General features: G+C 44.2%; 1 protein-coding gene across 4 annotated transcripts in view; it reads left to right on the plus strand.

Moving 5' to 3' along the window:
• Positions 1–22,750, plus strand: part of LOC135522658 (E3 ubiquitin-protein ligase SMURF2-like) — a 72,753-nt gene that overhangs the window by 19,559 nt on the left and 30,444 nt on the right. For 2 of the 4 annotated variants that reach the window (XM_064949134.1, XM_064949142.1), the window contains exons 2-7: positions 9,356–9,394; positions 12,557–12,704; positions 17,206–17,339; positions 20,144–20,209; positions 20,634–20,718; positions 21,306–21,389. In XM_064949134.1, the coding sequence (XP_064805206.1) occupies positions 9,356–9,394; positions 12,557–12,704; positions 17,206–17,339; positions 20,144–20,209; positions 20,634–20,718; positions 21,306–21,389 (556 nt within the window). The remainder of the gene's footprint in view (positions 1–9,355; positions 9,395–12,556; positions 12,705–17,205; positions 17,340–20,143; positions 20,210–20,633; positions 20,719–21,305; positions 21,390–22,750) is intronic. The other 2 variants (XM_064949149.1, XM_064949159.1) reach the window with 1 other exon arrangement.

Below are 22,750 nucleotides of genomic sequence, written 5' to 3' on the forward strand. Positions count from 1 at the left end.
AAGTCAAGGGGTGTGAATACTTTTTGAAGGCATTTTATGCCTTAGATATGACTAACTTGACACCTCAGTGAGCAGTGTGTTTTATATGATATATATGATTTAACGCCATAAAATCATGCCATAAAATGCAAATCTCATGCACTCTGTGTTACATTTTAATCTCTTCCTCCTCTGGTTATTACTGTAGGTTGGTTCCTGCTTGCAGGGGGGAGCTGGGTCTCTGACTCTGAGGCCATTAAACTAGAGGTCGACCGATTAATCGGAATAGCCGATTTGAAATTGGCCCAATATTTTTATTTTTTATTTTAAGTTTTCATAACAATTGGTATTTTTGGACGCTGATTGGCCGATTTTAATAAAAATAAATAATAAACATCTATTTATTTTTAAATGTATTTATATATATTTTATTTTTTATTGTATGTATGTATGTATGTATGTATGTATGTATGTATAACACCTTTATTTAACTAGGCAAGTCAGTTAAATAAATCGAATCCCCGAGCTGACAAGGTAAAAATCTGTCGTTCTTTCCCTGAACAAGGCAGTTAACCCACTGTTCCTAGGCCGTCATTGTAAATAAGAATTTGTTCTTAACTGACATTCCTTGTTAAATAAAAGTAAGAAAATTGCCTACAAGCAGGGTTTTGTTAGCATGAATAATTTAGAAAGCATGCATGAGGCTTAAAAATAGCCTCCTGAATCAGATGATGGGATTTAAGAATGCTGACTGCAGGGATGAAGTTACTTCAATACAATAAACTATGGTTTGAGGCTCTACTATCTAAGCATTGCTCTACCAACAATAAGGCATCTTTTGGAGGCTGATCGGCCCTTTCGCCTTCAATCACTGCAATTCCTTCTCAGTCCGCCAGCAATTGTATTCTAACGTGAACAAATGACCAGAAAATAGCCTAGTTGACTGTGGGAGACTTGCCCAGTCACGCAATCTCCACCAGCTACCTATCAGGCAGCCACAAACCTTTGGCTCAGGGTGGTTTAGCCCGGTATGGTTTCATCATACCGTAATCACGATTTTAAGAGGCCTGGGGTGATTGTAGTTAGTCCCCTCATTGGACTCACTTATCCCGATTTCATCATGTTGAACAACACAGATGTCCTGCAAGGCTATTTGAACATTATTCCATTGTGCAGTGTGGATGTGTTTTTTCGTGTGTTTTTTTTAGTAGGCTTATTGCAACATATGGTCCCCACTCGACTTCACAAAGCTAATAGTGAGGTACACTGTCAGCAAAGAAACAGAGGGAGAATTTTTGTCCTGTGTCTGCCAGAGGGACATTTTATTTAGTAATTTTTTTGTGTTCAGGACATTCTGGAAAAACTCTTGGCTCTATAATGACCCTTAGCCCTGGATGAGGGGTAAATGTCCAAATCCACAATGGCCATTGTTTCAGACAGCGAGATCAATGCCCTTGGCTACTTCAATACCCTGAGTCAGTAGTCGGTTGACGTCACTGCAGGCAGCCCGTGGCCCTCAGGTATAACTCCTAAAGGAGACACAATGGAGGGGAGAGGAGCTCTGAGTTGACCTCTGTGGTGGATGGTGATGACTCGGTGTCTGGACAGTCCATTGAGTGGCCACTGTCTCTTGCCTCATCACCCTCAGTTGGAAGATAAAGTTGTTGACCTTTACTGGTTTGGCTAGGAGGTAGGCCTAGTCAAACATGTGCGAACGTTATGGTGGTTGAACATATGGTTTGGGATTCTTGAACATGTAGCATGTGCAATATTTTTCTTTAGGCCATGATTTATTCATCCATTCGTAGGCCAAGTTCTTGTAAGGATATGATGCATGATCTTAGCTACTAGTACCTATTTAGGCCAAAAGTGCAGAAAAGGATTAGATACATTTAAGCACACACAGGAGCAGTAAAGACTGAAAGCCGATTTATGGTCCGGCATCTGCAGTGGCCGTACAGCATTTACAGTGATGCAGCCTCCGCAGAAGTCAAGAGCATTCATACTTATTGAGATTCTTTGAGCAGAGCGGAGTGTGTCATACGCATCCAACACATTTGGTCTGCACCACTTGTAGTGATTCAGGACTAATCTCGGTCGTCAGCCAAGACCTTACTTCTTCTGAGACATTGGAGTCGGTATCCCAGTGCTTGACATAGCTCAGCCAATATAGTGTGAAGTAAAAAGGCGGTACCATTTTCCCACCTGCATCTCCACTTCAACCCTTCATATATATTTTTTGCTTTACGAGCTTGTCCCGCAACTGCCTCCTCTTCTTGTGGCAAGCATCCGTTTCCATAGATGCGGTAACACACACTGTCAATGGAACTCGACCAAAACATCGGAAATGCCATGGAAATGCGTGAGGGAAAGATTCTGAATCTCTTCATTGCCCCCAAGCAAAATTAGCCTGCATTTAGGCTATTTTTTTGTGTATTTCACACTGCATTAGTTAAAAATGACTACCACCACCAATTTCTGTATGCTAGCTATGCTACCAGCTTTTACGAACGGGAGTTAGCATATAGCAGTCTAAACCTTAAAGGGGACAACTTTATTTTTTTTTTCATCGAAAACAGACAAATATCCAAATCCGACTTTAGTAACCACATTGTGGTTCTGTTAAAATACATCAATCATGACGGATTTGACAGTGTTACGAATCCCTTTTGGCCTGACAGTCTAGGGGGGATGGTAATGAGACCCGTAACATAACTCATGCAAATTATTATTGTGACAAAGTAAAAGTGTGAACGAAATAACCACAACAGAAATCTACCGTCAAACTCCAGGTTTATTTATAAACACACGGTAATGGGGGGAGCAGGAAAAGGGGCTGAGCTGGACCCATGAAAGAAACAATAAGTATTCAAAAACACCCCTAAGCTAGACTAGCCTACTTTAACAACAGCTAACTAACTAACCAAAAATACAGTGGGTGGTCCGCCCAGTTCTAACTAGTGTATTTAACAAAGTTCACCTACGGGTAGTGTATGCCCATGGGCGACTTGTCTTGGTTTCCCCCTTTTCCCACCAGCAACAAACAAACACCATAACCAAAAACAATACTCACAGGTGATGACAAAGTGCTATGAGGTGCTTAAACAAAAGAGAGGTTAAGACACAAAGCGAGAGTGAAACACAGAGACCTACAGACATGGCATTTACAGAGAGATTGAGCTCTAGAACAAACAAATGATGGGGTTTTTAAACCATGGGGAAGGAACTGTGATAGGTTAGGAAATAGGAGGAGGTGTGTCTTCTGATTGATGGTTGATTGTTGACTGATTGGGGAGTGATGATTTTCACCTGTGAGGGGAGAAGGAGAGAAAAGAAACACACACAGGATACACGCACACACAGGATAACTGTATCCGTAACAGACAGATATCCACTTTGTTAGATCATATTTGTTGAATGTGCGCCAATTTGGCGTCCTATCCTCCACGGTTTGCATTCCATTGACTTCTTTACCGCATTTCTCCCCATTTACCTCTTTCCAAGAGTTCAAACAATCCCTACACGAGGTGTCCTAAAGATGTTTTATATTTGCGAACTTGTTCTGATAGCCTTTTGTCAAAGTTCTACATGTTTGTTGTGAAGGAAGTTGCAAAGGAAGTGAGTTTGTGTTTTATACAGGAGGTACTGCCCTGAACTACTGTCAACCAATCATATCAATGCTGAGCTATACGGAGCCCTCCACATTGTTGCAAAATTTGGGAGGCGCACGGCATCGACCGACAGAGCTCGATTATGGCCTCCGGAGGCTCCGCAATTGCATTTCCGGATCAAGCATAAATCACGTTTTAGGAGTGACCATCTACAGCAGGGTTTCCCAACCCTCTCCTTGGGGCCCTCCCAAACCTTTCAAATGTTTGTTTTAACCCTGAAATGGCACACCTGGTTCAATTAGTCAAAGGCTTGATAAGTTGACTAATTTAATCGAGTGTGCCAGTTTTTAGGGTTAAAACAAAAATGTGAAGGAGAGGGTTGGGAAATCCTGATATTTAGGGTATCCCCTTCAGAAAAGGCTTAAAGAGGATTCCTGCTAGTTTGACATGAGCTGTCAGCAGGTTCTGTGTTTACAAGAGGCTCCACTGACCCCTGTTTCCCATGTCAACATCCGAGAACGCTTGGTCCTCAGGCTGGGCTGAGAAGTGGTCACCTCAGTTTCCCAAACTCGGTCCAAGGGACCCCAAAGGTTGCTAATTTTTTTTGCCCTAGCACTACACAGCTGATTCAAATAATCAACTAATCGTCAAGCTTTGATTTGAGTCAGCTGTGTAGTGCTAGGGCAAAAACCAAAACGAGAACTGAGTTTGGGAAACGCTGCTTTAACCCATGGAAGCTGCAGCCTATTCTGTCATTGTAAAATACATAGCTGCCTACCTATGGCTGAATTGAAATAATGTTGATTTTCATTTCTTCAAATAAAATTGAATGTATTAGGCAATAGGCCTGTAGGCTACTGTACTGGAAGGTTGTCATCTTGACATTTCCCAGCCCCAATCACGCAATTTAATTCTGTATCCCCACTCATTATCCAAAAGTGTTTCCTATGAAGACAATCGCTGATATTGCTTTCCAGAAAACGTATCCCATCCCGGGTTGAAAAGTTAATCTGAACTGAGGAATTGGGGATGACTTATTTTTGGGGGTGAAAAGTTCACCAGTTTATTAATAATGCAGCATGTTGGTGTGAAGGAGACGCAACAGACAGCTGTCTGGGGAGTTGGTTTGAAAGACTGGAGGGGAAGTAGCCCTCACACTATCTAGACGCTTCCATAATATCTTTGCATGTTAGATACGTATTCTGTCTGAGTGTAGCTTCACCCTGAGAGGTCAAATGGAGTTTGAGGCTTGAAGTACCTCACAGCACGGCTCTCATGAGGGTGGTCCGTAGTGCCATATGTTATGTAGGCCTTCACACTTTTATAAGAGGTGTGTGTAGACACACACTTACACATTCAAGATATCCCGTTGGCATGCACGGTTGCTTTCAGAGGCATGGAAGTACACGCCTTGACACCCTATGATGGCCCAACTCGGCAGGGTGCCACAAAAACTAAACTTGGTGTTTACGCCTTGAAGATGATGGGGATATACAGGACTCTTCGAAGGCTGAACTTCAGCATTCATCTGAATTAACGTTCTAGACAAGAATGGCGTCTGCTGTCTCCCATTTAGAATTGCTAGAATTTAAATGGTATCCATATTTGATGAGAAGCTGCTCACATCAGAGACATTTTTGAATTTTGCCGTTATCTTTCACTCGACTTCTCACATAACATCCCCTTCATCCTGTGAGTGCCTCCATTCATTGGAAGCTTCGTGGCTAATTCTGCCCGGTAACAGTGCATCTGGGAGGTCAATGATGTGGTGATTGGTGAAAGAGGCTTTTATTTTAGCATGGTCAGACATTGGAGTAGGGTGCAGGTAATCCGCTTTTCTCCATTAGCATTAGGGTAACATGAGATCTACTGGTACCGACTTTACTACGGTGTGCTGAATGGAAGGGCTCGGGGTTGGTCAAGTCTCCATGGGTTGGTCAAGTCTCCATGGGTTGGTCAAGTCTCCATGGGTTGGTCAAGTCTCCATGGGTTGGTCAAGTCTCTATGGGTTGGTCAAGTCTCTATGGGTTACTACCCCCCGAGTCCCATCTCCATGGGTTATGACCTCCCCTGGAGGTCACTGTGACATGTCCCACTGAGATTTAACTCAGAGTAATCCTAACCTTGACCAGGTCATAATCCTAACCTTAACATTACGGGAATTAACAAATATCTTATCCTGTATCAGTGGTAAGGGGCACCCGAAGGATCTGGCCATCCAGCCTGTCACTAACCTTACAATGACTGATGAATTCACTCAGGCTAAGCTATTTAAGTTTTATCTTTTAGCAATTTGACTGTGAAATTCGTGGGATTTTGAAATTCGTTTCTTAGAATCAGCTTTTGACAGCATGTTGCTAGCGTTTAGAATCACAAATCCATTTTCAGTATATAAGCCTACACTTGCTTTAGCCAAGACTCCGACCTCTTATGATGCTCGTTTTCTCCTCATTTCATCCTGACGACATGTCCATTTGGTCCCTACAGGATCAGTTTAGTCTATCTTGTGTTCTTGCCTCATAGCCAAACTGTCGGCTCTAACAGTGTAATTTCCCCTGACGAGCTGATTGGTCGTCTTCACGGTGTCATTTGGTTTGTGTCGTGATTGTAACTGTGTTGTGATTCTGTTCGATTGGTTTTGTAATTTTGGTCGCTGTCCTGGTCTCCGGATTAAACGGGCGCGATTTGAGCCGTAACTTCCTTGCTTTGTGCTTCACTGTGTAATTTTCCTAGTATTTTGGTGGCTGTCTTTTCCTCCCTTGACATTCTTGTGTGTAATCAATTTTCACGTTGTCTCCGGGACGTGTGCGTGCGTGCGTGTTGTCGGGCCCGGCAGCCTGTCTGTTGGGGACTGGTAAGCGTGTGTGTGTGTGTGTGACAGACTGGCTTTTCCTGGCAGTATCATGACTCTGTCGGTGCTTTGTGTGCTTCTCCCCAGCCTCCATACATAACTCCATGGTGAGACTGGTTCGTTCCACTACCCACCCTGCCAGTCCTTCTCCTCTTTCCCAAAACAGACAGAATCACACAAACCACCAACTTTCTGACCTCATCCAGAACTTGTGTGTGTCTGCCATACATTTTATAGCACTCTTCCTCCTTGACAGCCTGTATATGAAACTGGCAGACATTTGAAAGATAGTGTACAGTACCTAAGAGAATGCAGGCAAGTCTGTGTTATGGCTATGAGTCTCTCTCAGGATCCTGTCTCTGGCTCGTGCGTGTCTCAGAGTGTTCGTGTGTGTGTTGCGGTATGGGAATGGAAAGTGCCCCATCACCTGCTCCCTACTCCTCACCCTGCATAAATAATGACCGTTGAGTCTGTGGGGCGTTGAAATGTGTGTGTCGTGACAGACACTGCAGACATTGAGTGAGAGCATACTCCAGCTTTGAGTAATGAGGTGGGCTTTGAGAGTAGTGCATTCCCCGGGACCGCGCGGCTGTGTAAAGGATACCCCCCCCCCCCCCCCAGTCTGTGTCCTCCCAGCGCCTGCAAGGGAAAATACCTTTCCTGTCACTTGTCAGTATGGGGAGCATTTTAGTTACGCTAATTTAGGTTGGCAAATTTTGTACGTGTGTAGTCTAGGCATAGGTTTTTGTGGTGTTGGATACCAGACATGTTGGATACCATGACGGTAATTTCCCTTTTGGGATTAATAAAGTACCATCTTGCATCTCATCTCTGTCGTGACGACTGTTCCATTTCACCTGTCACTTTGCGGGCATAGGAGAGTAGCCTAGACACTGCGACACAGCAGTTCTATGATGGAAGGAGACCCAGACACCCCTCCTCTCTTCTCCCCTCTGTTTTGTGTCCTCACATTCTCCAGGGTCATCCATCTATCTGTCTGGGTCAGACTTTGGCCCAGACTCATCCAGGCTCTTGGTGAGTTATGTTGTCATGGGGGTCAGTCTCCTAGACAACACTGGGGCTGCTACAGCCTTACCTCATCAATCCCCCCTCCCCCCCTCCATTGCTCTACTGTTCCACCCCTAATGTCCCCCAATCAGCACCAGTGGTCTTGACGAGACCGGCCAACTGGGTACCTCCCAGGGTCCAGAAACATCTCCTTGGAATGTCTTTCCACTCCTCTGGCTAATGTGTAGGGGCCTGGCTGGGTAGTAGCCTGCTATCTGTCTGCTGGGTGGGAATGGGGGGAATAGAACTTAGTGTAGTGTGTGTGTATCTAGATTGTCATACCTTCATACTGGGATATTCTGTAATATTCACACGGAACACAAGGGGTGCTGTTTTCAAACCCCACTGATACTCTGTAATCCAAAGGTTATCAAAGCTAACAAGTACATGTAAAATCCCATAGAAAATGCCAATGAGTGCATTGCCAATATTTTGTTTAGGTCAGAAACTGTACTATACAAGTAACTCCAAAATGCTCCTCACAGTTTGCTGCAAGCACAAAACAAATATTTCCCAGCAAGACCTTTGATCCACAAAGGTATTCTTCTCTTCTGTTGTTAGCTCTGAAGAAGCTAACCACTTGGCTAACTAGCTACTAAATTAGCAAACCAAATGAACAACCGCAGAGTATTTGGCACATATTAGACAGTTAACTTAATAAGATATCTAGCTGGCAAACATTTAGTTGTGAATTCGATACTGTAATTAGATCACCTGGCGCATGTTGCAGAACAGTGAATGACTCACAAGGCTCCGGTCTCTTGTCATTGTGTGCTTGTAAACAAACACCATGTGGACTGGGGGACTACCTGTAAGCTTCATAATGTGACAAGTGAAATGAAGAGGTAATGTTCTTTATCTCCTAACATATTGCACAAGTTGACTGCAGGTATTTTACTTACGTATCTACAAATATTAAAACGTATTGAAAAACTTAAATTGTTTCAACGGTATTGGAAAACATCCTGTGTCTTTTTCCAATACCCCAGTATACGGTATACCGCCCAACCCTACTGACTTCTATTACTACCTAAAAGAACTTGGCAGTCCAAGGAAGACATTCCATAACTTTGGCCCAATTTGACTCACCTGGACCCCATTACACCAGGAGAGAGATTTACAGAGATGGTAGAGAGAACTGTGTACGTGAGCGAGAGAGAGCTCGACATAGTGCTCCTGCAACTCATCTTTTCTTCTCTTCTGGAAGCCATTGTGTGTTGGCTCTTGGCTGTGATGCTTACCTCAGGGACTCACTCCGTATTGGAAAGAATGCTTGTCTGCTCAATATTTTACAAGGGAAGCCTCTCTAACCACTCTCTCGGCTAGCCGGTAATGGGCGGACAGACTGACGGACAACAGGGGTTACCCAGGGCAACCATGAAGACGACTAACTCGAGCCAAGCCAGAAATCCTCCAATAATTGAGCTGTTAAATGTTTTGAGGGAGCACCACCCAAAAGTGAGGTTATCGCAAAAGGGGACTGGGATTCTGAGCAGGAATCCAAGGCACTGGCGGGGATCAGATTCCAAGCTGAAGTTGGTTCTCATTTCATAATATCTGTCGGACTTCAAATACCTGGAGTGAAGGATTGAAATGGAGTGTAGCTTAGACTATTTGTGTAGGCCTAAACTGGACTTTGCCTTCTCATATAGGTCTAACAGTGCCCCTATTTGACCCACATGCTGTCTCTTGTGCTTTTGGTTGTTTTATTTAATATGTAAGCTCATAGGGGTTCCCCCCCAACAAGCTGCTTTGTGTTGTATTGAGAATTCACTAATATTGCTCTTCCGTTGTAGCACACCGATCATTTTACTTATCTAACGTTTCTTCTTCTCTTCCCTTCCAGTGCTGTGTGCGAAGAACTTGTCAAAGAAAGACTTCTTCCGTGAGTAGTAACCCATTTTTTTTTTTTTTTTTTGCATCAGTGCTATTTCTGTCCTGCCCGGCCCCGTGGGATGGGATTGTCAGCTAGCTGGCTGGCTGGCTTTGAAGCCTTCTGTAGATGGAGTCCCATAGGAGCTCAATCTGCCTGCAGTTTTGGCTGACGAATACAGATTACAGATAGAACACATGATGCACATCGACGCTTGTCCCCAATGCTATCCAATGAGGTGGAAGAGCGTCGGTGATGAGCTCGTAATGCCTGACGCATGCTGTTATGACCGACACGGATGAGCCATTTTAATGTAGTTTTAATGTTACTCAGTCATTAGGCTGACTATGAAAGGCTACCGGTCGTTAAGTAAGAGACAGGAACTTCACAGTTATCTTCACATTGGCTTTATGCCAGAGGGTCTGGTGTAGTTTTATAATAATGGCGAGACAGAGATACTCACCACAAATAAATACCTCTGATGGGACACAAATCACAGGCCAGTCCCATTCATAGGCTAATTATCATAGTGTGTGGTTTTGATAAAAAAAAACTGAGTTGGTGCAACTGTACAGCCTAAAGAATGCTCAACTCCCCTGAGACCGTGTATTGGATTACTGTGGGCTTTAAGGCACAGTTTCCTGTAAATGACACACACACACACACACACACACACACACACACACACACACACACCTGCAGAGGGAAGTCCCTGCTTCCTCTGCCAGTATGGCATTGAGGTGAATGTGACTCAACAAGTTTGACCTGTGGGAGGTATCATTGCCTGGAGCCACACACACACACACACTCCTAACTATAGTCACACATAGTATGTCATTTCTATGGAGCACAGTCAGTGTGTCTGTGCGTACCAAGTTTCCATCAGGACAATTTGGCGCCCAACAACGTGACGGATTTTAAATTTCCCGGACATCCGTATGCATTGGATGCGTAACTCCGTTAGGGTGTCTCCCCACGGTGCTCAAAATCACATTTAGATTATTGTCATTCATCTTAACAGATTGGAAAGGGTCTGTAAAAGTTGTAATAAAGTAGAACAATGTTCTTATACCAACATGACAGGTTTTATTGAAAAGCAAAACATTACCCGTTGCATATTCATCCCTGCTATAAATCATCAAAAAATATAATTAAAAAAATATAATACAATTTGCGAACGACCTGACCTATAGGCTATTTGTATGAACACTTTAATTAATAAATAAGCAAAACACAGCTGTTTTCAAATACAATCTAGTCTTTCTAATTTAATTCAGCCTAGGCATGAACATTTTAAGTAAGCCATATTTTGTTAGTTATTAGGCTGTCTACGAACACCAGGGCTGGCCGTTCATGACTACAAACGATCCAGCTTTTGTCAAATAAATGGCAGATTTGACTTTTTGTAGCAGGTTAGGAGAATTTTACGTAGCAAGTTAGGAAAATTAGGTTAAGAGTTAGGGTTAGCTAAAATACAAAACAATTCAACTTTTTATGTTAATTTGACAAAAGCTGGATCCCTTCTTGTCATGACTGGGCCGGCCCGCACCCTTCCCCATTCCCGCTGTTATTCAGCACCTCATCAGTGGTGGACCGGGTGTCTCCTCGCCAGGCGCTGCAGTACCAGGCTCTCCTCCAGAGGGCGCCCTCCTCCCGTCCGATAAACGTCCAGGGGTCAGGCCATCGAGCTGGGCTCGCTCTCGATGACAGAGTCGGAGATGACGGAAGGGGAGCGGTTTAGGATCTTTTAGCCACAAATTTGAGGAATTTTAAAGCTGATGTTGAACAATCAAAATCTATATGCAGATATATATTAAGGCTTGTTCATTGCGAGAAAGCTTATAGCAATGCTCCTGTGAAACGAGGCCCGTGTCATGCATTTATGAAAGCACTTGCTTCCAAAGCTGAAATGATATCTCTATTTACAGTTCTACTGCGTGATGCTAATAAATGTTGTTTATTGTCATTTGAACTATTGTGAGGTCGTGTCACGTGTGTTATACGTTGTTTATTGAGATCTCTGTTTCCTACTATAGGTAGTTGGCTGCCTAGTGATTGCAACATTGTAACTCTCCGATGTGAATAGTTGGCAACGATGTTTTGTTTCCAAGTACTACTGAATAAGCTCAACTGAAATGCACGTCTCTACTCTATCAATCCATTCCAAATCTTTATACTATACATGAAACAGGTGGGATATGTTGATCTTGCCTAGGTGTGTGTGTGTGTGTGTGTGTGTGTACCGTCCCTTATCAGATTTTCAAAGACTATAATAGACTACCGTGGAACAACGTGCTTCTGAGCTGCTTGCTCAACTACAACTACACACAATATTTCCTATATATAATCTAAACGAATCAGTGAAATAAAGGTCCATTGACAATGAATGTTTTGTATGCCACCTTATGACTCAGTTTCTAATTGAACTTTATTCAAATACAACAGCTATCATTTTGACGCGCACGTACATATCCTCCATTTTGGCTCCAATTTCAGCTATGAGCTATAATTTTTTTTTGTCTCTGTCTCTGTCTTTCCCTCTTATTTATTTATTTATTTATATTTTTATATATAAGGAATTTTAAAGCTGATGTTGATGTTTATTTATATATATATATATATATATATATATATTTATATATATATATATATATATATATATATATATATATATGTTTTTATATATATATATATACACAAACAAACTCCAATTAATTTATTGGGTTCAATCACCAACGTTTCGGCATCACCCTGAAGAAGGCACAGCGATGCCGAAGCGTTGATTTACCCAATTTACTGGAAGTTTATATATAGAGTTGTGGGACTGTCTTTATAGCTTATAGTTTATTCACTGTTAGTCAGTACCTCTACTTAAAATACTTTTCTCTGGGAGTGCGCCAGCTCATGTTTGTATCCAATTTCAGCTAGAACATATCTTCATGTTAATTAATATTATTATGAGAATTTATCTGTCTGATGATAGTCATTTGTTTCAATGCCATCAGCTTGTGAATACAGTTACCTCGAAACGCATTCAGGCATACATCCTCCATTTTGTCTCCAATTGCAACACAAAATCTCCATTTCATATAAACATTTATTTTCCATGCTAGATAAATGAACCATACTGTGAATGTAGTTCCATTGACTCCATTGTTTCTATGCCATCCACAGTTGTGAATACAATCCTCCATTTTGGCTCCTCCTCCACAGGGCTGCCTGACCCCTTTGCCAAAGTGGTGGTGGACGGCTCGGGGCAATGCCACTCCACAGACACCGTAAGGAACACGCTGGACCCCAAGTGGAACCAACATTACGACCTGTAAGTCACCAGGGAAGTTTCTAGACTGGGGGACCACCTTAGATCAATAAACCCTTGTTTCACCATGTCTTTCTAGTTCCAGTTTGCCTCTGCAATTTATCCTTTCTGATCTACAATAATGCCTAGTATGCAGTAGTAGCATAACCTCGTCCCCAGGGAGAACGTCTAGTGTGTGAGACTAAGAAAGTAAGGGACTAGGGTCTAGATTTGGTGAAACTCGCTGTCAACTCCTGAAGAAACCACTTCCTAAAATGGATGCCAAAGAACCACAGACATTTGTTAGCACATTCTTGTTGTCTATGGTTTTCAACATTGTCACACTGTTCTGGTTTCATTGACTAAGCTGTGGCGTCTCCGATCTCCATGCGCTGCTATGATAAGCGTGCGAGGAATGCAGCAGGTTACCCTCCCTTCCCGTGCTAATGTGCAGGAACACCCACCATAAACCATTTGAGGCCTTTTGACTGGGCTGCTGCACGCTCACTCTAAGGCTAGTCCGAAATGGCACCCTATTTTGTATGTAGTGCACTACTTTTGACCAAGTAGTGCACAAGTAGTGAAGAGGGTGCCATTTGACGCAACTCTAGTACAACCATTGGGACTGTCCGAATGAAATGAGCCATGTGTTGTGAATGTTGAGCAGCAAGCTTTACGTGCTCTTCTTGGGAATAATCGCCACAGGACCCAAAGGACCTACTGGCAGTGAGTTACAGGAGGGGGAAGAGAGGGATGTAGAGGGCGGGAGAAGAGGAGAGAAAGCTAGACATGGGGAGAGAGGGTTGTGTGTGTTACAAAAAGCATTGGGAAACTATGCAGAGATGTGGGTGTCTTGGCACCAAAACACTATGCACAGATTGAATAATACAGGGAATGTGGGTTACATCATCAATTAGGTCCCAAAGAAAGACAAAAATGAAATATGTCATTACGTTGGGCACTGCAGCAGGAAGACCTATTTGCTAGCTTTGCGCGCACATGTAGATGTCTCTGTCAGTCTCTCGCTGTGTGTTTGCATGCTTGTGTGTGTGTGCTTACACACCTGTTTCCCCCCCCACCCACCCCATGCTTGTCTTCAAACACTCTCCTCTTCACTGGTCCCGAGGGAGTCTCCCCTGCCAGTGACCCCAGGGCTCTGTCACAGGAAATGGCTGACATGCCAAGAAGCACAGCCACAGATGGAGCCTTCAGCCTGTTGGCTGGCAGGTTGCCACTGCTCTCCACACCTCCCTCTTCCACACCAGGCCAAGCTAAGTGCTCAGCACACAGGCAACCCAGCAGCCCACTCTCTGTGGGTCTGCTACTGTAGTGTAGTCTAACCCTCTCTGGACTACAGACCGTTACAGCAGAATACATTCTTCATTCGCCCTGCATGTGCATATTCACGGAAGGGACTGTACTGGTGTACGAAATACACCAATCCAATGCTTTTTGTTTGAAATGCATTGGGTAGAGGGTATGAGTGTACACTTTCAAGAAATAGGACACAGTCAAGGAGTGTGGGACATACAACCACTAGTGCTTCTGTACTGGAAAACTCAGCCTGAGCATTGTCGGTGCAGGTTTCACTAATACAGTCAGTGAGTTTGCAATTATTGTGTAACTTATGTAGCTATACGTTTGCAGACAGAGGCCATAAAACCCGAAAAGAGAGAGCAGTCAAAACATGTATAAGTTCAGACCGTGTTTGGAGCTTGAGGAGCATACATTCTGCCCCGCTCTGTTTTCATATTCGCTGCGTCAGCGCCTGCAGCAGGGCAGGCTGCATTAGAGCGCCAGGTCATGTGGCTCCCAATGGGATGCTAACGGGATGCTAATGTGATGCTAATGCACTGTATATCCCTTAGGCAAGCTAGAGACGTCACGAATAGTGAAGGGGTTGATTTAGAGCACAAGGCCCGTAAGCACTCTCGCTGCCCTCTGTAGGAACCAATCTGGGTGTAGACGTGACCCATTTTAACTTCATACTGTATGTTCGAGCCCTTGATCAGTTTTATACAGTAGGTGGTATCTCATATTTGTATCGAGAAAGCCAATTGATATGACTGACGGTTGCGTTTTTCAGAGGCCTTGATTGGTGAAAACCCATTCCCACTCCTTCTCTCACTGCACCAACCACGCTATCCTCCTCACCAGACTCCTCCCCGGTTCCCTAATCACTCGTCCCTCTCGGCCCAGGAAACCCAGAGCAGGTGGCCGGCCGTGCTGTCATATCCCAGAAGGCAGAGCTGGTCTCGCTAGTCGTCAAGGGAGGAAGTGTGACCGTGTCGTCTGCCAGTCTGTCTGGGCCGTTGATTAGTCTAGATGTCTATATCTAGCCTCGTTACTTTTAACCCAGTCTGAGCTGTCAGACCGGCATGACTGGGCACCCACTGGCATTACTAGATGTCTCCCATTGTGCCACCCCAGCTCACCAGTCACCATTAGTCACAAACCAGTAAATTGGCTAACTTGTTGCGTCATCAGCCTATAAACTGATTCAAGGCCAGTGTTGAGTGTTCCATCCTAATGGTTGAGGTAAGGGATAGTAAACTGATCCAAGATCTGTGATACTTACAATGAAAATCTCTTCAGACCAGCTAGACTGAGGCTCAAAAAGTAATACTTACCTCATACTGTAGTATGATCATATAGCTATACTTAGCCATATGCACGGACAAGTGGGTTTGGGTCTCGCTCTCTCTCTCTGTGGTTTTTTTCTCCTCCTTAATTTGCTGCGGTAAGCACTGTTGTAATCACCGGCTCTACCTGCAAAGCCAGACTGCACATGGTTCCACAAATGCGTGTGTGCACGCACCTGTGTGTGAACGTGTGTTTATGACTGTGTGTGTGTACACACGTGTCTTCCTCAAGTCATTTTGACTGAGGAAATTGTGTTTACCTGTCCTCATTTTCAAAGCCTCAGACGCTAGGTCACTGTCTGGTCTGCTCTCTCATTTCCCCTTAAACGCAGCCTCGGTTTGCAACACACACACACTCCAAATCATGTTGTTGGCCCATACATTACCACCACAGTGTAGAGGTGGAGTAACTTGGCTAAGTTTGAAGCCTTTATCCGGATCTAGATCAGACAGCAGGCGGAAATTTCAAACCACACTGCAAGGCTTTTAATATGAGAAAAAAAACCCCAGCTTAGATTAAAGTTTTATTTCATTTCTGTCCGTCACTCCTTTTAAAGACGGAACAATGCAAAAAGACATACGCCTCTATGGAAGCATTTATTATGTCCACAGACATCAGTTGCCAGTGATATTAGTATCAGATATTTGAGCAGACTTGTCTTTTGACTAAAGGAGACACTGTGAGGTGAGCAGATGTGAAAACTGACTAGACGACCTCTTCCCTCTCCCTGTAACAGTATGGGCCATGTGCATTTTCTATGTGCGCTCTGGAAAACCCTTCTCCTGGAAATCTTTCTCTTCATGATATATATATATATGTACCCATGGAAGAGGGCTGAGTTGGGAAAGCTGTAATTAGAGCAGTCGGTGTGTGTGTGTTACTGTAAGTGCTGTCTGTCTGGGGGACTGTGGTGCAGGAGAGAGAGGAGAGACTGGGGGTTCTCCTGTCTGATTCATGATGACTAGGCTGACCTTATAGCCAGACAAGCAGCTTCATCATCGTGGACAGTTAGCACACTGTAATCAGAGTCACTTAGACCTCAGAACCCCATCCGTACATTCTGTGATGTGACTTTGTGTACACACATGTTTCTTTAGTAGGTCATCCTCTTCGGTGTGTATGACATGTACGTCTCTCCCTTCCAGTTCTCTGCTGCCAATGACTGGAACGAATTGCAAAAATCCCTGAAGCTGGAGACTTATATTTCCCTCACTAACTTTAAACATCAGCTATCTGAGCAGCTAACCGATCGCTGCAGCTGTACATAGCCCATCTGTAAATAGCCCACCCAATCTACCTACCTCATCCCAATATTGTTTTTATTTACTTTTCTGCTCTTTTGCACACCAGTATTTCTACTTGCACATCACCATCTGCTCATTTATCACTCCAGTGTTAATTTGCTAAATTGTAATTACTTTGCTACTATGGCCTATTTATTGCCTTGCCTCCTCACGCCATTTGCACACACTGTTTCTATTGTGTTATTCGCTTGTTTATTCCATGTGTAACTCTGTGTTGTTGTTTGTGTCACACTGCTTTGCTTTATCTTGGCCAGGTCACAGTTGTAAATGAGAACTTGTTCTCAACTAGCCTACCTGGTGAAATAAAATAAAAAATGATTTAAAAAATTGCTTCGCTCTTACCCTGGGATAATGACTCAGCACTCCAAAAGCACAGTGATGAGACGGACAGAGCCACTCAGTGTTGTAAGCAATGCATTTAAAGATCTTAAATGATGCATATTAAAGAGACTAGCTCGCTCACATTCTCTCACTCACTCTCTCACTCACTCTCTCACTCACTCACATCAGTTGGTCGGATGTTGTGTATTTGGTGACACATTAAAGGGAATGTGTCACTCTCTCTTTGCCCTCCACAGGTACATTGGGAAGTCTGACTCCATCACCATCAGTGTGTGGAACCACAAGAAGATTCACAAGAAGCAGGGGGCCGGCTTCCTGGGCTGTGTACGCCTTCTCTCCAACGCCATCAACCGCCTCAAAGACACCGGCTGTAAGTGTGTGTGTGTGTGTGTGTGTGTGTGTGTGTGTGTGTGTGCGCGTTCAAGCATGTATTAGAGCAATCATTTATTTTTGCCCGTGCACTTTTTAAGCAAAAGTGAGTGTGTGTGTGTGTGTGTGTGTCTGGAGGTGGTCTCAGTATGGTGTGAGACAGCAAAAAAAAAAAACTCCCAACGATTACTCAAACCCAGACACACATTCCCCCCTCTATTCATCATTATTCCACTCCTATTACGCAACGCATGATTTGATTTATAGACCACATCAAAGACAAGACGGGCTTCTGTCCTGCCCCACTACCTAGAAGGCCCTATTACACACACACACACACCTGCCATTAAACCCTATTGATTGACGACCATCTGGGAGGGCTGGCACTGTCGCTGCCCCGCTCTGCCCGCTCCCTCTCTGGGTATCAGGTGCCAGTCTGGCTGGCTAGAGCCCGGAGCATGTTGGCGCTGCCTGGCCTGGTGAGACGGACGCCATCGAGAGCGGGATAGGGGGCTCCTGGGAGTTGGGAGTCTGGCCCACGCCTGGCGCTGCCAGCTCAAACACACTCCCCGGGGTTTCCACCTCTGTAGCGTGAAGGGAAACACACACGTCCTGCTGTCTCTTCAGACACAGGCTTAACTGTATGTGAAGTTGACGTGCCGTCTCCCTTTTCTACTCTTGCAGTGACTTCATTATGAGTACTTACTGGGAAGTCTCTTTCCTCTGTTTTACCTGGCTTGTTAGCCGTTAGCTGCTGCGTTCAGACTGGTTCCCATCCCGACTGATAGCATTAGCAGTGAACAACCGTAGGTATAGAGCATTTCTCTTTTCGGCCAAGCTATAACAGTTAAAGATGCTAGCTAGGCTGTTAAACAAGCTGGCTCCACTTACAGTATAGGCCTACATCATAGCATAGGCAATAGCTGTACATCTAACTGCCCTACCTTCCTCACCCTCCGTCTATAGTATATATGTATATCTATCTATACCACTCAGCGGTTTTCTCCCTAAGTGGTTTCGAATTGGAGCCATAACTGGCTGTGACAATGAGAGTCCTCTAGGAATTGTCAGTCAGACAGTGTGGCACTGAAGCCAATCAGTATGTGTAGATGCTGCTGATGTGGACAAGAAGGGAGACAGGCTGTCGCAAGCAACCCCCCCCGCCTGTCTGTGGTCCAGACACCACATTCTCTAGGGGCCTCTTCTGCTGCTGCGCCGTTTCCTAACAGTCTGGCCCAGTACAGCTCTACAACTTCCTGTAAATTACTGTAGCATCACACACACGCACACTGACACAAACCTCGGAGCCCTTTGTCCTAGTTACAGGTCTCTGGATTCTGTCCTTTTTTTTGTTGTCTTTTTGCCCCATAGTTTATTTAAATTGGTTTTGGTGCGTCTGTGATGGTGGACAGTAATGTATAGAATGTATACATGGATCAGTCACTTTAGTATCGTCCATGCACTGTCTGGGTGGCATGACTTGTATACAGAGAGACGTATACTGTTGATACACTGGTAATTAAGCCTACGTATGTTGTGTAGACAGTGTCCTGTCTTTGTGGTCGTTTTGGTTCCCGTACCCTTTGTAATTCCCCCGCTCTTTCCTTTCGTCTGAGCCTGCCCCAAACCCCCCCCCCTCCCCCCCTTCGTTTAAAAAAAATGCACCTCAGATGTTTGCAGGGCCAGGATCCAGTTTCACTTAGTCTCTTCTTTTTTTTCTCCTGAAAGCTGCTTACTATTCCAACCTTGTAACCCCTAGACCGTCCCTGTTTAGTCTGGACACGTATCCGGAACAGATCCTCAGTGCTGTCTGTCAGGAAGACACCGGGGAGCGGATAGTCTCACTACACCCCCCCCAGTCTGGAAACAACCTAGGGTGTATTCTCACTTTCTGCTCCCCCAGACCAAAGAGTTAGCTAATAGGAGCTGACATATGTCTAGGATGTTTTAGGATGAGTAGAGGGAGAGCAGCTATGGCTGATTTGGGATCAGGTCTTAACCTGCACTGTGAAATGGAGATCCCTTTACTAGTGTAGGCCTCCTTCCATTGGCCGACGGTCATGTTCATAGGCAGATTTGATGTCGTTTTCTGACTCTGTCTTCATCTTTTAATATTTATCTTGTTGTCCAAGGTATTAGTTTTTCTTTACTTCTTGTTTTGAAGGCAAAGTGGTATGTTGTATGAGGGCATATTTGTTTTGACACTTATTTTACCAGGTACGTTGACTGAGAACCCGTTCTGATTTACAGCAATGGCCTGGGGAATAGTTACAGGGGAGAGGAGGCGGGATGAATGAGCCAATTGGAAGCTGGGGATCATTAGGTGACCATGATGATATGAGGGCCAGATTGGAAATTTAGCCAGGACACCGGGGTTAACACCCCTACTCTTACGATAAGTGCCATGGGATTTTTAGTGACCACAGAGAGTCAGGACACCCGTTTTAGCATCCCTCCGAAAGATGGCACCCTACACAGGGCAGCCCTAGGATCTTTTTCTTTTTTTAGACCAGAGGAAAGAGTGCCTCCTACTGTCCCTCCAACACCACTACCAGCAGCATCTGGTCTCCCATCCAGGGACCAACCTTGCTTCGCTTCAGAGGCAAGCCCGCATTGGGATGCAGGGTAGTATTGTGTTCCTCTTGTGGTGATGACATAACGGTATTGTAATAGCAGTGTTTGTCTTGTCCTTACTCAATACTAAGGCCATAATTCCTTTAAGCTTTATAAATTCCCTTGGGGGAAAAATAAAGCTTTGATGAGTTATTCTTTGCTCATGGATATTGTTCTCTTCTAAACCCACAGATCAGAGACTGGACCTGAACAAGCTGGGCCCCAATGACAATGACACAGTGAGAGGCCAGATTGTTGGTTAGTAGATCTGTGCAGTGCTGTGGGCCGCACACAACTCCACACACACAACCGCAGGTCTGGTGGATGTTTTGTCACCATCATCGGACTGTCTGAAAGGAAAGCCATGTCTGTCTGAGTAGCTCGTCGTCTTGTTTCTAAGTAAAACCACCTTTGACCTCATAGGTTTCCACGGAGTTTGTTTGCACAACACAGACGGGGCTCTCTGGATCCGGTGTCTCAGTACTCTGGGTTTACCTCACCACCCACTGCTTGTAGTGTTGGAGATCTTTTCCAGACTGTGACTTGACCAGGAAGAACTCTGAGCCCCAGTTCAACTAGGGTCGATAGTTTCCCTTGGTCAGGTTACGGTTAGGATAATCTCATTCTCATGGCCTTATACAGCATTGCATGATATTGGTCTAACTGCTGCTGTTGTCTCCAGTGAGTCTACAGTCCAGAGACCGTATCGGCACAGGAGGCCCCGTGGTGGACTGCAGCCGTCTGTTTGATAATGATTTACCTGACGGGTAAGGCCTCCGGATATTTCTTTTGACTAAAGCTACATTATGTTCTAGTTTGCGTGTATCCAATGAGAGATGCTCTGCGTGGCCAATCCAGCGTCTGCATCGAACGTACAGCATTTTAAGTCAGGGCATTCTTACTTATGTCATTTCGTGTAGCAGAGCTGTTGAGCAGAACTGTTGTCAACAAAGTGGGTTTGTGTTTATACAGGACATCCTGCCCCCACCTATCCATCAACCAGTCATGTCAAAGTTATATGGAACGCTCTGCGTTGTTAGAAATTTGAGGGGCTTGATTTGAATTCTGCAAGCCTCCGGAGGCTCTGTAATTGCGTCACACCCTTCATGCGGAGCCTCTGGACCGCATTGCCGGATCAAGCATAAATCAGCTATTAGATAGTTTTCTTATGTACAGAGTTATTTTTGTATTGTATAAGGTTTAGCTTGAAGGTTGATCTGAATCTGGTTGGAATAGGGGCATATTGAATCTGGTTGGATAAAAAACAATTCTAATGCATATGGAAATACTTGTTCCTTGGTCTGTTTCTCACTGTCTGTCTTCCTGTGTGTGTGTGTCTGTCCGTCTGTATCAGCTGGGAGGAGCGGAGAACAGCCTCTGGTCGGATCCAGTACCTTAACCACATCACACGCACCACGCAATGGGAGAGGCCCACCCGGTACGTCAACACACACACACACACACACCTTTGCGCCGGATAGAATCTCCCTTGGAAGCTACTGACCCTGGAGGGCTGCCAACATCCAGCAGACCGTTTGTTCACACACTGAGTGCCAAAGATCAGATCCATAATCTGTAATTTACGGAAACAGTCCAAACATTCTTATACAACACATCATCAACCTCCCTCTTCACCTCTGGCCTGTTAATTATTATGTCTTCCTTACGCTGCCCTTTAACCTCTAGCGTCGAGCAATCCCGTATCCTGGAGCGTAATCATAGCCTCAAGCTCATTAGCATAACGCAACGTTAACAATTCATGAAAATTGCAAATGAAATGAAATAAATATATTGGCTCACAAGCTTAGCCTTTTGTTAACAACATTGTCATCTCAGATTTTCAAAATATGCTTTTCAGCCATAGCTACACAAGCATTTGTGTAAGAGTATTGAAAGCTAGCATAGCATTAAGCCTAGCATTCAGCAGGCAACATTTTCACAAAAACAAAAAAAGCATTCAAATAAAATCATTTACCTTTGAAGAACTTCGGATGTTTTCAATGAGGAGACTCTGTTAGATAGCAAATGTTCAGTTTTTCCAAAAATATGATTTGTGTAGGAGAAATCGCTCTGTTTTGTTCATCACGTTTGGCTAAGAAAAAACCCAGAAAATTGAGTCATTACAACGCCAAACCTTTTTTCCAAATTAACTCCATGATATCAACAGAAACATGGCAAACATTGTTTAGAATCAATCCTCAAGGTGTTTTTCACATATCTATTCGATGATAAATCATTCGTGGCAGTTGCCTTTCTCCTCTGAACCTAATGGAAAAGTGGACGCAGCTGGAGATAGCGCAATAATTTCGACGGAGGACAACAAGCGGACACCTGGTAAATGTAGTCTCTTATGGTCAATCTTCCAATGATATGCCTACAAATACGTCACAATGCTGCAGACACCTTGGGGAAACGACAGAAAGTGTAGGCTCATTCCTGGCGCATTCACAGCCATATAAGGAGACATTGGAACACAGCGCATTCAAAATCTGGGGCATTTCCTGTATGAAATTTCATCTTGGTTTCACCTGTAGCATTAGTTCTGTGGCACTCACAGACAATATCTTTGCAGTTTTGGAAACGTCAGTGTTTTCTTTCCAAAGCTGTCAATTATATGCATAGTCGAGCTTCTTTTCGTGACAAAATATCTTGTTTAAAACGGGAACGTTTTTTTAATCCAAAAATTAAAAGAGCGCCCCCTATATCGAAGAAGTTAAAAGGGCACCCAACCTCTCCAACTAAGTCCTAAGGGAAACGGTTGCTTATATGCCACAACTACAACCTCCCCATGCAAATCAA

Source organism: Oncorhynchus masou, chromosome 4, assembly GCF_036934945.1.
Source record: "Oncorhynchus masou masou isolate Uvic2021 chromosome 4, UVic_Omas_1.1, whole genome shotgun sequence".
NCBI classification, from domain to species: Eukaryota; Metazoa; Chordata; class Actinopteri; order Salmoniformes; family Salmonidae; genus Oncorhynchus; species Oncorhynchus masou.